The sequence below is a fragment of the Pituophis catenifer genome, unplaced genomic scaffold (assembly GCF_029215685.1).
Source record: "Pituophis catenifer annectens isolate HBS135680 unplaced genomic scaffold, rPitCat1.0.hap2 SCAF_4, whole genome shotgun sequence".
Lineage (NCBI taxonomy): Eukaryota > Metazoa > Chordata > Lepidosauria > Squamata > Colubridae > Pituophis > Pituophis catenifer.
The window spans coordinates 39,818,212-39,834,511 of NW_027256884.1; the positions used below are offsets into that span (position 1 = coordinate 39,818,212).

The 16,300-nt window shown below is 36.1% G+C and overlaps 1 protein-coding gene across 1 annotated transcript in view; it reads right to left on the minus strand.

The window, feature by feature from the left end:
• TUBGCP5 (tubulin gamma complex component 5) overlaps nucleotides 1-16,300 on the minus strand; it is a 30,853-nt gene that overhangs the window by 12,792 nt on the left and 1,761 nt on the right. The window contains exons 2-13 of the mRNA XM_070942671.1: nucleotides 13,606-13,659; nucleotides 13,416-13,524; nucleotides 11,866-11,962; nucleotides 11,275-11,351; nucleotides 10,511-10,643; nucleotides 8,990-9,104; nucleotides 8,061-8,150; nucleotides 7,268-7,361; nucleotides 5,733-5,979; nucleotides 5,430-5,632; nucleotides 3,888-4,003; nucleotides 2,520-2,788 (exon numbers count right to left, since the gene is read on the minus strand). Coding sequence (XP_070798772.1) covers nucleotides 2,520-2,788; nucleotides 3,888-4,003; nucleotides 5,430-5,632; nucleotides 5,733-5,979; nucleotides 7,268-7,361; nucleotides 8,061-8,150; nucleotides 8,990-9,104; nucleotides 10,511-10,643; nucleotides 11,275-11,351; nucleotides 11,866-11,962; nucleotides 13,416-13,524; nucleotides 13,606-13,659 — 1,604 coding nt within the window. The remainder of the gene's footprint in view (nucleotides 1-2,519; nucleotides 2,789-3,887; nucleotides 4,004-5,429; nucleotides 5,633-5,732; nucleotides 5,980-7,267; nucleotides 7,362-8,060; nucleotides 8,151-8,989; nucleotides 9,105-10,510; nucleotides 10,644-11,274; nucleotides 11,352-11,865; nucleotides 11,963-13,415; nucleotides 13,525-13,605; nucleotides 13,660-16,300) is intronic.

Consider the following 16,300-nt stretch of genomic DNA (forward strand, 5'->3'; position numbering starts at 1 on the left):
AGGCTGTGAGGGTCTGGATGGGAGTCAACAGGCTCAGACTTAACCCAGACAAGACCGAGTGGCTGTGGGTATTGCCTCGTAAAGACTATGTTGCTTGTCCATCCTTGGTTCTGGGGGGTGAGAAATTGTCCCCCTCAGAATGGGCTCGCAATTTGGGTGTCCTCCTAGACTCACAGCTAAGATTAAAGCAACATCTGACAGCTGATGTTGCTTTAACATCAAAGGGGGACCTTTGCACAGGTTTGCCTGGTGCACCAATTGCGACCCTACTTGGATCAGGAGGCGCTCCTCAGTCACTCGTGCCCTTGTCACCTCACGGTTAGATTATTGCAACATGCTCTATCTGGGGCTACCCTTGAAAAGTGTTCGGAGACTGCAGCTGGTCCAGAACGCAGCTGCGCGAGCTGTTGTAGGTGCACCTGGATACACCCACATTACATCAATTCTCCGCGCGCTGCACTGGCTCCCTATTGGTCTCCGGGCACAATTCAAGGTGTTGGTTATTACCTTTAAAGCCCTACATGGCTCAGGGCCAGGTTATCTTCAAGGCCGCCTTCTACCGCATAGCTCCCAGCGACTGGTAAGATCCAACAGAGTTGGTCTCCTCCAGGTCCCGTCAGCTAAACAATGTCGGCTGGCAGGCCCGCGGCGGAGGGCCTTCTCTGTGGCTGCCCCAGCTCTCTGGAACCAGTTATCTCCTGAGGTCCAGACCAACCCGACCCTACTGGCCTTCTGAAAAGCTGTGAAGACCTGGCTTTTCCGGCAGGCCTGGGGCCGTTGACCTCGCTTTGCGATCTGGCGAGATCCGGCCATGAATGGTGTGAATGCGTTCTAAGGTTTTTAATGTTTTTTAATCTTTTAAATGTTTTTAGAATGGATTTTTTTAAAATGTATTGTGAGCCGCCCTGAGTCTCCGGAGAGGGGTGGCATATAAATTTTAATAATAATAATAATAATAATAATAATAATAATAATAATAATAATGTGCTTTACAGTATAAAAATCCAAAATGGAGTAAGTTCACATAACGATGCTACTGAAATCTTATCTTGTCTGGAGTCTATGAGGATCAAGGATGAAGAGAACCAGCAAGGTAAGAGTTACTAATTGGTCATCAGCTCCAATGGTATCTCCAGATGGGGAAGCCAAGGGGCAAAAGATTCAGTTGTTCCCTTAACCATTTGGGACAGGGTGTTCGGTGAGTCTGCTTTATTTGATGATTGTTGTTTATTAATTGTAAGCGTGGTCTTGTAATTTATTTTTAATTACTCTGAGTTAAATTTCTTGTTAGCCAATGAAATTCCCCATAGTGAGATGGACAACCATCTTCATTTTGTAACTAAATAAATAAAAAGTGTGCATTACCATGAAGGAGTAGATGTATGATTAGGAGTCCCCCATGGACTCGTGGCTCTTGCTGAAATAGCAGATGAAAGCTGTCACTACAGAGGTCTCCTGCTGGTTTCAACTGATGTGCCAGAGGCACTGCTTTTCTGCAGTAGAATCAAGTCTTTGGAATGGCCTCCCTTTGAAGCTTAGTTCTGATCACGGTGCCTTCCAGAAGCAAGCAAAAACAGAACTCTTCCACAGGGCATTTGGGTCGTGACACCTGGCTTTATATTTATTTTACTATTACATTCATTTTTTAATATGGTTTAAAGATTTTTATTATTTTAATCTAATTGTGGGTGGTTTACTGATCTAGGTGTTCCTGTAAACTGCTTAGAGGCATGTAGGATTGCAGCAGAGTATAAACATATAAATTTGAAATTTCCTGCTAACAGATTTTTAAAAATTATCTATTACTCTAAAGCTAGGCTGGCTTTGTTATCTCAACTGCCACTACTGGCCTATAGATTTCATCTTATTCTATTAAAAAGTAATAAAACTATAGCTCCTTCTACCTTTTCTCCAAAAATTAACTGATGGTAGAAATCTTGCCTGAGATACAAATAGTCTCTGATTTGAGATGGATGGTACTATTTTCTAAGCATCCAATGAAGATGGATCAAATAAATTTCAGATTACCATTTATTCCATGGATGGGCAATTTAGTGAATTTTAAGTATTTTGGACTAGAAATTCTATAATCTCAGGCCATCATCCCACACCAACTGTCTTAATTCTGATATACGTTAAGAAACATGACAACATGTTCTGAGTGGACTAAAATATCTTAATAAAAATTATTCTGGATTAAACTCAGGCATTCTGTTTCCAAGCCCATTGGAACCATTGTTGAACAAATATTAATAAATTGAAGATTATCTATATTTAAAGTCAGGTAAAAGTCCTATCAAATGTTTTGTCATATCACTGATATTTAAAAGTGGCTTAAAATTAAGTAAGCATCAATTAGGCAGGAACTGTAGAATGTTTATCAGAAATATCTATTTAAAAATCTAAACAGTTCATTTTTAAAAATTTACAAGCAAGTCATGCAGCGCTACATGAATTCTAAAAATCAATACATACAACATTACATAATAAGGAACATTTTGTAAAAATTCAGTTTTTACCTCGGGCTGCAGCTGGCTGTGGAGAACCATCCTTGCACTGCAAATTTTTTAGCAACTGCATGGACTTCCCAGCCATAATGATCTGCTTTAATACAGGCTTTAAAAAGGAAACCATGGTATGCTGTCTGCTTGATGGTGCTTGATCACTGCCAGAACTGGCACTAGCATTATCACTCATTTTCTCTTCATTCTCAGATTTTTCTGATACACTGTATAATGTGTAGGTGGCATACCAAAAGTCTCTATGATTTACAGAAACATTTTTGTTTCTGCAGAAAAAAAAACAGACAATTGTCAGAAATTTCTTGGAAAATTGCATATATTTATTTACATGTGTTTATAATTACAATAATAATCTAAAATAGGTTTTTCAAATAACTGGAGAAGAATATTCATCCACCATCTGCATTTCAGTTCTATAGTTAAGGATAATATTCAGGGCAAAAAAAGAGATTTGAAGGCTCATCACAGCCAACTAAAATTTCAAAGGCTCTACATGCATACTACAATGCATACTGGTTAAGAAAACACCAAGATTAAAATTAAGATATAGAGGTCAGCAGCCAAAATAGGAAGTTTCTTACATTTTTATATTCCGAATTCAATTAGCTGTAATAATAGTGATATTTCACCACACAAAATAGGAATAAAATAACTAAAGCACTGGATCCAGTTATAAATATTCTCCCAGAAATATGTCAATTTTTAAAATTGCAATTGCAGCCTACAATAAATTAGTTTTTCTTGTTGGATTACCTAAATCTCTAACTGTGCATTATATGGATACTTAGCAATATGTAAGTATACATGCATGGTTTCTTTTGGCTCCACCACTATCATCACAAAGTCAATGATCTACACCCTAGAAATATCAATATACCCACATGATTCTGTAGAGATTTTCAGTCACTGGGTCATGATTATCCCAAAGGTGCTTTTTCAGGAGGCAACTGGACTTTCTTGTTTTTTCTTTGAAGAAAGTCCAGTTGCCTTCAGTTGCCACCTTTGGGATAACCATGACCTGGATGACTAAGAATCTCTACAGGCTTTTAGCTATACAATTTGGGATGAACACCCTTTCAATGGTGTGGGAGTAGGAATGGATTTCCAGAGAAAATAAAATTGCAGAACCAGGAGCACTACTCAGGTGACCCTGAGGATACAGATAAACCCCCAAATGCTTCAAGGATCCTCTAAAAGGATGCAAACGACCAGCTGTCTGCAAGAAATATAAATCCTTCCATTCCCCACTATCCTGTCAGAGCTGAAGAAGCTTCTGGATGAGAAGTGTAACGTCCTCAAAGAAAAAAACAAGAAACTCCTGAAAAAGCACCTCTGGGATATCCACAAGATGTTCACTATCATTACCTTTGAATTATAAATTCTTTGGCAGGATCAAATAAATTACCATGGACAATCCACTCATCCACTGTCTGTAGGTATGGTCTTACTGTTTCAACCCACAGAGAAAATAAAAGAGAGACCTGAAATGAAATTATGAAAAATTATAGAGAATAGAGAAGAGTAGATACACACTAAATGACTTAGGAAACAAAGCATCAGTAGAAAATTCATAAAATATATCCAGTATTTAGAAAAGTTTATAATCTGAAGGTCTAGGGAAGCATGCCTTTAAGATCAGAGAAACAATGGCAGAAGGAAGATGCTTATTAGCAGAGGCATCTGATTAATCACTGTGAGAGAAACAAAATGCTGAACTAAGGCTTGAACCAGCAGGGGTAATTCTTATGTTTGTATATACAAAGCAGTATGTAAATTTTAAATTCAATATATATTCTGGGCTCCATTTTCCCCCACATGATATATGGTGGGAAGATATTATTCTAGCAAACTTCTAATTTAGGAAGCTGCTATAAGAATTGGAGAATAGAAAAATAGTGCTACAGCTGCTCTATATTCTTTGTGGTCATAATATATCACGCACATGGATTTGTTTCCCAGCCAAGTCTAAAAATAATTTACAACAAAATATTTAAGCAATATTCAGGTGGCTTCATCTGAGTGACTCTTCATTGTTTAGCAGAGCTGTGCATCAATCATATATTTACAAATGAATTTCCTGTCTGTAAAAATGCACTTTTATAATATCTTCGTACATAAACACACAAATGGTTATACATTCTGAATAGAAAATCAGAAGCAACTGTTTTAAGCAATAGTTACCTGGCAATAAAATGTTTACACTATTAAAATAGAATTGTATTATTTATGTAATCCTTATGAGAAAAAGTTAAACTGACTCACAAAGAAATTGTTATCTCTATTCCAACTCAGCCACTTTGTGTTCCTGTGCAGCATTCTACAATTTATACACATCCTAATTAGGGTATTGCAAAATCTGACTGAAGAAGAGTCTATTTTATAAAACTGAGTTTCAGATTATTTTAACTCTACAGTTTATCACTTGTCAAAAAAAGAAAAGATACACGGATCTAAACTGTGAATTTGAGAACTTCAAATAATTTAACATCAAAAGTTCTAAAACAGGAAAACTTAAAGTAGAACTTTTTTCTTGTTGCTATGGAGAAGTCTATCTGTCATTTATATCAATTACAGTTTATAAGAGCTTGTTATTTATGTATGGTATATAGCTGAATTATTGCCACTGAATCAACATTTGTTAACTCACACAGATAGGAAATTCTGTGAAAGAATACATTGATAGCCAGATTTATTTTAAAAATGGGTGATACACAATTATTTACACTTGGGGCAGAGACTTAACTGAACTCATATATGCCTGACTAATAAGATGACATTAGACTAGAACAGTCATCTATGAACCAAATGAATTACAGACTTAACTTGAATAGAAACTGTAGTTCATTTTTCCAGTATAGTTATTAAGTAATAATTTATTATTTATTAAATAAGTTTTTTTATACTTACTGTCTGTTCAGAGGCTTCCCCAATATTGTCATAGTCAAGAATTGCTTTGTACAAGGTATTGAGCAAATGAGATGCTCTTACAACATTGCGGGTATCAGGTGGTACTTCAGCAACTCCAGTGCTAAAAACCTTATGAATTACTTTCAGCTGCGCTAATCGATGTGACAACTTATCTATGACTATGGAAAGGGTAACTGTAGTATCTACAAAAAAGTATAGATTCATGTTTTTAAGGTCATACATAGAAAGCTTGCACTTCAGAACATTAAAACAAAAATTTCAGTTAAAATGCAATTATTTTACCTTCGTTGATTATGCATCTTTCAATTTCCGTAAGTTCTTTTTTGAAATTAATGAAATATTTATAGAGAGCTCGCACAAAAGCCTGATAGGTTCTAAACGGGGCTTCCACAGATTTCTTGGGAGTGGATATGGTTCCATGTATTCCACTTTCTGAGCTGTGACCCATGACATCATCAATAAACTTTTGTAACCTAAATACCACTTGCCCATAGGCAGCTATGCGCTCCAGCATTGATCTTAATGAATTCTAGAAAATAAAATATTTTATTTTTTTTAATTTATCTATTTTGAAAGGAAAGCAGAAAAAAGATATAGAAATTACAAAATGCAGATACTACATAGAAAAGTTTGCAGAGTAGTTCAAGACACAATTAAAATAAAGTATGATCTATTCTATTGGGGGGGGAACATGCCACCTTTATCCTTATACTAGACAATCTGTGCCCAATTGGTCATCATTAGACAAGGACACACCCTGATCCAAGCTATTCCCAGCTTGGTCCTTCCCAGCCCTGAGCCTCAGCAAGGTAAGAGACTGCCTCAGTGGTGGGTTGCCCCTGGTTCTGAACGGTTTGCAAGAACCGGTAGTAAAACCGGTGGGAGGTCCTGCCCACCGCCCTGGATGCTGTCATCAACGATCTGCGCATGCGCAGAAGCAAGGCGCGCGAGCAAAGCGTGCTCATGCACGCAATCCCGTTGCGAACCGGTAGTAAAGGTAAGTAGAACCCACCCCTCGACTGCCTCCTTCTGAACTCTCCCCACCCACCTATCTCCCTCATATCAGCGCTTCAGGCAGCAACATTTCTTCAAATAGTACAATGCTTGTCACGATGCTTCTAAAACCTTCCAAATCATCATAAGAAGGCAGTGTACAATTTGAAGAGGGGTGGGCACGGCCCTCTGCTGAGTTTCGGAAAATCTCAGAAGCACTGCAAGAGGGCAGCGTCCAATACGGAGAAGGGCCTGCACAGACAGCCTCAGGAAAAAGAACTCGTTTGGCCAGCAGTTGCCTTAAATAAGGCCAAGCCAGGCATGCCTTGTCAGCAGCAGAAGATATTGAAGGTCAGCTGGGATGGCAACTGGGATTTGCATTGTGCTGCTGGGGATGGAGGGCTGGCCACTGTGGCACTCTTTGGCAGCAGTAGCAGCACTGGGGCTGAAATAAAGATCCAGAAATAATGACAACTGGCTAAGACTGCTGAAGGCTGTGGGCCACCCCAGCAACAATGACATCACCACCATCAAGCTGAAAGGGAAAACATGGGGAAATAGGCAAATGGGGGTAGTTGAACCACACTTGCAGTCATAAGTGCCAGGAAATTGCTAAGCACCCAAATTTTGATGACATTGCAGGGGTGCTGCAATGGCCATAACTCATTCATTCATTCACGGCTACTGCAACTTCAAGTGATCACTAAATAGATGGTAATTAAGCAAGGGTTATCGGTATTATCTTATTTTTTATTTGTTGGCTAAAGAATTAATACTGAATTGCTATATTTGCTGATTTTAGATTCACTGATCATTTCACTCACATGTGTCAAATGGGTTACTGTTATGTCATTTCTCACAGTTATCTTTCCATCATTCAGCTGAAATATAAAGAGTTTTTTTACACCTGAAAGAAGCCTGAAAAAATAAAAATGATCTCAGCATATCCCTTTGTAAAATACAAGCAAAATATACATTCAGAAGTTAGCGTTATTCATTCAATTACTTTTCAAATTTATATAGCTGTCCATCTCACAAAACAAGTGACTCTGGAAAGGTGTCCATCACATATTGAAACTGTAAAAATCCTTGATTTTCAACAGATATTTTATACCTTATATCAGGGGTGTCAAAATCACGGCCTGCAGGCCGGATGTGTAATGCGCTAGCCATGCCCAAGCCCAGTTTAGCGAAGGGGAAAAGTCACAATATGTCATGTGACGATGCCGTGGTGATGTAAGTTTGACAACCCTGCCTTATATATTTGCAAAATGGTACCATATAATAAATACAAACCCACCCATTTCTGAAAACAGAAATGATAGGGGCGGGGGGGGTCTCTTCCAAATGCAACATTTTATTACAGTTCCTTTTTACTGAGAAAAAATTAAAAGCAAGTATTAATGTAAGCTATCAAAGTTATAGCATTATTTGCCTTGAGAAACACTATTTTCCTCATTCTGATTAGCACAATTTGCTTTAGAAGTAGTAATATTAATATAATAATAAAAACACAGTATTTTCTGAATTTTAAAAATAACCATAGAGACTTAAAGATAGCATGTATTATTCAACATAAAACAAACTTCAAGTGGTTTTTCTCTGACAATTTCTTACCAAATTGTTTCACGAATAACCTGTGTTTCAGTGACAAGAATTCTCTCTTCTGGGACATATAATGGATCACTATTATATAAGTGCTGTTCCCTAAGAGAAAAATGACTTTAATACTTTAAACTGATTGTATTGGTAAAGAACATTCAACATTATTTATTTCATCCTCTTCCCTATAGGAGCAATAAACCTATATTACTACATCAACAAATCACTGGTAACACTTGAAAAATCAAACTGCATTATAGTCCTATTCTGAAAAATATTAATTTCAAAAATTCTATTCATGTATTAAATCAAAATTTGCTTTGATTTTTAAAGCATTTAATACTACCTAATCCAAGAATCTTGTAACCCTTCAAATCTTTGCTTATTGTCTCTTAGTTGGGACTTTGAATAAGGATATAGGTAGTCCTCAAATTATAATCCTAATTGAGCCTGTCAATTATGGCTGTAAATTATGATAGTCATAAAAGAATCACCATGTGACCAGACTCAATTTTACAACCTTATTCACAGTGGTTGTAAAGTGAATGCTACAGTTGTTAAGTAAATACTCAGTCATTAAGCAAACCTACAGTCTGATATGGGGGGGGGGGGAAGGGTTGCTTGAAATAAATGCTAGTTTCTGGCAAAAACATGGTCATATGACTATAAAAGCTGGCCAGTTGTTGAACACCCAAAATACAGTCATGTGATTGTGGGGGAGGGGGAGCAATGGAACTTCAAAGTCAGGTCATAAGTAGCTTTGGGGGAGGTCCATTGTAATTTTGAATGGTCGCTAAGCAACTGCTCATAACCCGAGGACTACTTATATAGTTCTACAACACATAATTTATCACAAAGTTTGTACAGGGAAACATAAAGAAGTCAGTATAGTTCTGTATGTGGATTACAGCTGTAATAATTTACAAATGTGTTTGGCAACTTACCATATAGAAGCTAAATTGGAATGAAAATGCAAACTATGGGAAAAACGAACAACTCTACCAGTCCAATACTGAGCCACTACATGTTGCTCTAACCAGGTACGTGCATCAGGTTCATCTAGAGAGAAAAGAGTTATATAAGTGTATTTGCCTCTATAAAAAAGTCTTCATTAGCCACCACATATATAGAGCTAAATAATGTTTGAATCAATTTATCATCAAACAAATGTGGAAGCTTGCCCAAATGAAATCCTAATCTCAAGAGCACTTGGGTGTATTGACACAAGCATACATTTAAATCCTCATAAGCCAGAAGCAGCAACACAAAATTAAACAAATATTCACTTTCAGTGAGGAAATTACTTCTTGCACTTTTTTTCTCAGAAAACGACATTTTTGTTTTGTTTTTTATAAGAAAACTCAGTACAAACTACCATACAATAAGATGTTACAACTTGAATAATCCCCAAGGGTACTTTGCACAGACTTTTTATTTAGTGACTTTGGGGCAAGCAATGGTTTGAAAAGAGACTTGTTCATAGTTTGAGTAATTTCCCAAAAAGAATATCTACTTATTTGGCAGAACTCTTTACAGAAAAGGCTCTAATTTGGACAGCTATTTGGACACTGAGTACTGTTATATTTTTTTAAACTATTAGAAATTTCTAAGATGATTTTTCTAATTAATTGCTTTCTTAAGAAATCATTTCTTTTGCTTCTGTTTTACTTTTTCACATATTAATAATTATTAATATTCACATATTAATAATTTTATTTTTCAGTAAATTTTCAGCCCATATCAAATCCACTGCAAGATGAAGAAGGTTAGAGACCATTATCAACTACCCAATCCAGCATCTCAACCATTACATAACACTAGCTCTGAAAGTTTTTAATCACCTTTGTAGACTTTCCAGGTTCAAAAGACAGGTTAAAAAAATACTAAATAATTATGTTTTCAGCTGTAAATTGCATGGTGTCTTACTCAGAAAGCCTGTGCAAATATTAGCTTATTCTGAGGTTCTCTTATAGAAATATAAGATGTATATACTGTATATTCATGTTTTCTACTAAACATGAACAAAATTGAGATAGTATTACAAATGCTGGATTATGCTTAAATTTATATATATAGACAAACACAGAACACACAATTGCTGCTAAATTGCCAAAATAAGATTAGCAGGGAAATAAAGATTTTTTATATTTTTATAATTTATTTTTAAAAACATATTACATATATTTTATTCCAACAACTATGAGGATAATTTAAATCAGCATAAGCGCAGTTACTACTAACAATTTCAGAGTTCTACCAGAATTTTTATGAACCATATAATCAGCAAGTAAACCAACTGAGTAAAGTAAATGTGAAACTTGTCCAAATACCCCCAAAACATGCATTTTATTTACATTTGCTAACAGCATACTACTACAAACTGTCATAAAGTGTAAAACAAATAGGCCATGATAAGAACTGGTGTAGTCCCACTCTATTGTAACGACCAGCTTCAGAAAACATACCTTTCCAGTTGGCAAGAGATGCTGACTTCTTATTTTGATCCTGATCTTCTTGTGGTGTCCTATCTACCTGAATGCCAGAATCTTCTCTGCTCAAAGGTTCAGTATCCTCTTCATCACTTACATCTGACCACTCCTATAAAACATTAAAAGCACAAAATATACTTCACTCTAAGATAATGGCACAGTGGAAATTTAAATGGATTTTTGTAATTTACTAGGCATTAAAAGGTTAAAATATTACTATATAATATAGTATCTAAAGCATAATTATTCAATATGTTATCTCATTTCATAAACAATGCACTATGAATTCCACTATGACATCACCACAAACAAGGCTCAATTTAATAATTTCACTGTTCATACCATTAGCTTTTTAGGACCACAGAGGTAACAGAGTGGAGCAATTCTCTAATTCTCTTAAGGGAAAGTGGGAATGTTAAGGGAAAGATTTGCTGGCAGAAAGTTATCAATGATTACACTGTTTCTATTATTAGTGGGAGAGAGGGAGAGATGGAGAGAGAGAGAGAGAGAGAGACCGAAACCGAAACCGAGACCTACATCTGCCTTAGCAAAAAGCTAGAATACGAGGTTGAACTAAATTTACTAAAACCAACCATATAATCATAATATAGATAAAAGAATTTACTGAGAAAATGGAAAATCTATTTCTACATGGCAACATTCACCTTAGAAATTTATCTTGACTAAATGCTAAATATTATTTATTTATTTAGTACAAATTATTATTCACTATTACTTACTGGTGATTCTAGATCAGGAACAAAGTCCAGGTCTTCATCTTCCATTAAATATTTTCTCCAATCAAATTTCTCTTTTTCTATGGAAAATGCACAATAATTATATTTATATACTCTCAGCTATTTCTTCTATGATCTTGATATATTTTATCTAAGGAAAAAGTACAATTGTTTATTAATTAGTTTTATACCCTATTTTTTTTTACCGGTATGTGTTGCTCCATGCTGCCATGCTATGAGATCCTGAAAAAATTAGTATTGAGAAAGCTTCAGCATAATGCCATACTACTATAAAAAGTGTAATGTCATATACTATGTGTAATGTCATGCCATGTAAATATAATATTACCAGTAATATAATAGTCAGTTACAGTGGTAATGAGCGCAATGTTTGAAGTCTTAAAAGGCCAGGTTACAGACAGATCCTAGTGGAGAAAATCTATCTACTGTATGTTGTTGCTTATGTGCAACTTCCTAGCACATAACTATTTTTTAAAAAGGACAACACAAAATTGAAAAATATATAATCAAAATAATAGAATAAGGTTAATATGATTTCAATTCCTCATATTTTCTTGGATGCTCTCAACCTACCGACTGCTTTTTCTCTTGGTTCTTCTGCATAGCAGGTGTTGGAAGGAGAATCAGACAAGCATAATAGAAGTGAGAGTATGCCATAATGTGCATCTGTCTTAAACACAGGAAACAAGTAATTAAGTGAACAGGACAGCAAAATAAAAGAAGATACTAGAATTCTAATCCAATATAAGAGAAAAACAGCAAATTTAGTTTATCATTCATCTTAAATAGGATTAGAATTAAGGCAGGAAATAACGTACGTACAAAATAAAAGTATAGTTCTATTTATCACGTTATTTATTTCAAATATGAGATTTTATCTTCACAAGCTGAAAAAGTAAAAAAAAATTCATGGTACATTTTATGGTTCTGAAGTTATCAGAACAATCACTTCAGATGTTTATTATTTGTTGTGTTAGAAATTCATTTTGGCAAGAAAGCAGAAGGTTTTTATTCTTGATGTTATGTGATGAACCTAGGCACAAATTTAACTGACTGGCAAAAATATATTTCCAGTTCCAGATTTTCTTCACTGTTTTAAATCCAGGCATTTTTCTTTAAATGTAAACCCTAACCCTAAGCCATAACATAATAATATAAATATAAATACACACAAAAACAACTTGTTTATTGTCCCTATCTTTCCCATATATTCACTTACAAATCAGAGCATAAAAACATGAACATTGGACATGAGATTGGCCCACTCCAGATGCACTGGAGAAGAGCTTGCTGCAGACTTCATCGGTCAAAAATTCCGACTGGTGGGGTCCAAGAGAAGAACCTTTTCTGCCATGGCTCCCACCCTCTGGAATATTGTGCCCCCACCCGAGCTGAGATCCACACCCACCTTTTTGGCCTTCTGAAAGGGACTGAAGACCTGGCTCTGCCAGTTGGCTTGGGGCCCTGATGGAGGGGTGTCATTTTGGAGGTGATTAATGGACTATGATAAGACCTCACCTCTTCCATGTGTGCATCTTGCTCCCTTCCTTGCCATCTTTGTTTAATTTTAAAGTCAATTTTAGTGTTAACATTTATTATTTTAATGTGTTCATAGTTTGTCTTGTTGCTTTCATTCATTGTAAATTGTCTAGGGTCACCTCTGGGAGAGATGAGCAGCATGTAAGTTTACCAGATAAATAAAACATTTGCATAAAAGCAATGCTGAAGGTTTTCTGAAACTACTGGTACTATAGTGTTGAAGGTAACAAAGTAATCTTAATTTTCACCAATTATCCTCTTTTCAGAGGACTATTCTTTGTGATTTAATTAACTATGTCTGAGACATTATAATAGTCTTCCTAAATCACAGTGCTACTAGCCTATCAAATTTATTCCAATAGAGTTACTGCAAGTGTCTCACATGCCATGTTATATAGGTAACTGGTTTTATGACAATTACATGCAGAGGTCTGAGAATGCAATAAAATCAATATTATAGAAAAGAAAAAAATGTTTATAAATTTCTGATGCATATATAAATTTCCATTACAAAATGATCAGCTTTAAAAGAAATATAAAGACAAAAAAACATAGCATTCAATTATGTTCTAAAAATCACAAACCTTTGTTCCTTCTGTGGTGGGAAGAGACAAATTCAGAAACTCTTCTGTTAGTCTCCTCCAACTTCCAGCTTTAACAAGGTCAGAGTGAACAACCAGCTTTTCATAAATTCTATATAAAAATATGGAATGTTTACTAATCTTTTAGAATAAAATAATTAATCTAATGTTAAAAGAAACACAAAAACTTTACCCTTCCATTATTTTCTCCACTTTGTGCCTCCTGACATCAAGAAATTGATGAAATCTAGAAAAAAAATACAGAATTATCTTTTGGATCATGGGTCAGAAATGAACTTGTATTTTGTTCAATAAGTGTATTGTTTTAGCATTTTTACAAAGGATGGGCTTCATTTTTATTTATTTACTATAGTCACAAACCCTAGAGCATTCAGGCTATTTTCATAAGACGGACCTGTAAAAAGCAGCCTTGCTCACTCTAGTGTTCTCCAAACATGTTGACATCAATTTGATGTACTGTCTTTATTATTTATATAAGACTAATACAGGAATGGATTTTCAGATCCTAACACCTCCCCCGCTTGCCTGTGGCATTCTCTCTCTCCTTACTATGCAGCTTCTCCCCTTGGATTTCGGTTCCCTTTCCTTTCGGAGAACTGGCTAAAAGATGCTTGATGAAAGATTTCAGTTCCTTTCTGTGAACGGAAGGGAACTCCTCTAGCAGGGTACAAGAATAGGGCTCAAATGTTCAGAATTTAAGCTCAATTTCTGCACCCTGATGTGGTTGAGTTCCTCTACATGCATGGAGAGGAATTCCTGCAGCAGGGTGAAGAAACAGAGCTCAAATCAGGATTCAAGAACACAGCTCAAATCTTCTCAGCAATTGGCAACAGCTTGCAACCTTTCCCATTGACTTTCTGGGGAAGCTGGCAGAGAAGATTGCAAATGTATGATCACATGATTGAGGGGTGCTTGGCAACTAGTCATATGTGGTGGTACATTTTGCAACAGTTGGAAGTGCTTTAGAGGCCATAAAACAACCTTTGCAATTCCATTGTAATTCTGGACCACTGTTAAACAGTCAGAAGTCAAGTTATTCATCTGAATAAAAACATCTATGTTTCTTTGGCATTAGCCCCAAGTACCACTTTATTTATTTGAATCCTTTAATTCATTTAATTCAAACAATGTCTCAAGAGGCTGTACTTCCTGAGAATGCTCAGGAAGATAAATCTATCTCAGCATCTACTTCTGTCCTACTATCACAGCACCATTGAGAGTGTCCTGACATACAGCATTCTTGCATGGTATGAGAGCAGCTCTCTAGCGGACAAAAAAGCTCTACAGAGAATCATTAAAACTGCCCAGAATATCATCGGACTCCAGTACCAGCCCTTGACAACATCTTCGAATCTCACTGTTTGAGAAAGTTGCATAACATTCTCAGAGACTCTTCCCATCCTGCTTACAATCTTTTTGGACTGTTGCCTTCTGGCAGAAGATACAGAACAATTAAAACTAGGACCACACGTTTTCTGAATAGTTTTTATCCCAGAGCTATAATTGCACTCAACAATGAACTAAAGGGCCACCATTAGTGAGCTGTTGGACAGTATTACTTGGTCTGTTGTGTGGATGTTTGGGTGGTTTAGGGGTGGAGAATTGTGGTGGGTGTTTGGGGATTGTTATGTGTGTTGGACCTGGTCTTTGGATGTTAAGTGAATTTCGTTGTATGGGTATACTGTGTATACACGTACAATGACAATAAAGTTTTTATTATTTATTTATTTATTTATTTATTTATTTATTTATTTATTTATTTATTATTTATTTATTTATTTATTTATTTATTTATTTATTTATCAAGCATGCTTGAGTGGTGCAGTGGCCTAGAGGTGGAGCTCTTGCCTCACAATCAGGAGGGTATGAGTTCAATCCTAGATAGCAGCAGATATTTCTCTCTCTGGGCATAATGAGAAAATATATGTTGCGAACTCCGCATTGGCGACAGGAAGGACATCCGGCCAGTAAACACTCAGGTCCATTCAGTTGCCCCGGCTCCACCCTGATGCAAGGGATTACAGGGTCATTAAAAGACAAAAAGGAAAGTCACAAGCATGCTTGTTTAATTATAATCTATTCAGCAGTGTTTCCCCTGCAGAGGTATATCTTTACTTTAGTGTTCTGGAAGCCCTTCTGAAGTAAATGTGATCAAGGACAAAAAAAAAAATGGGTTAGACTGATATATATATATATATATATCACTTTATTGGCCAGGTGTGATTGAACACAAGGAATTTGTCTCTGGTGCATAAGATCAAACAACAAAGCACTGTATTTTTCGGAGTATAAGACACACTGGAGTATAAGACGCAGCTTAATTTTTGGGGAGGAAAATAGGAAAAAAAAATCTGCCTACCAGGTATTCATCTGGCTAGTGTTCTTAGTCTAGTCAGCTTCAGCACATTAGTTTGCTGGTTTTTTATCCCCTGCTTGGGGATAAAAATCAGCTTCTAAGGCATAGCTGAGAGGAAGCAGCAATGAGAAAAGCAGGCAAAGCACTGGGAAATCGCTTCACTCTGCTAGCACCTAGTTAAGGGCTGAAAGAAAGCTTCTAAAGAACAGCTGAGAGTCAGAGCAAAGTATGGAGATCACTTCACTCGCTAGCGCCTTATTAGGGCTGAAAAAAAGCTTCAAAAAAGCTACATTCAGAGTATAAGACACACCCAAATTTTCAGCCTTTATTGGGGGGGGGGGGAGAAAGGTGCATCTTATACTCCGAAAAATACGATATATAATCATAAGATACCAATGGAAAAAGTAGTAGAAAAGATGAGAAGCATAATAGTAATACATCCCTACTACATTGGTAAATATCCTTAAACATAAGACATAAGTGCTATGGGAATTAACAGCATCATTAGCCA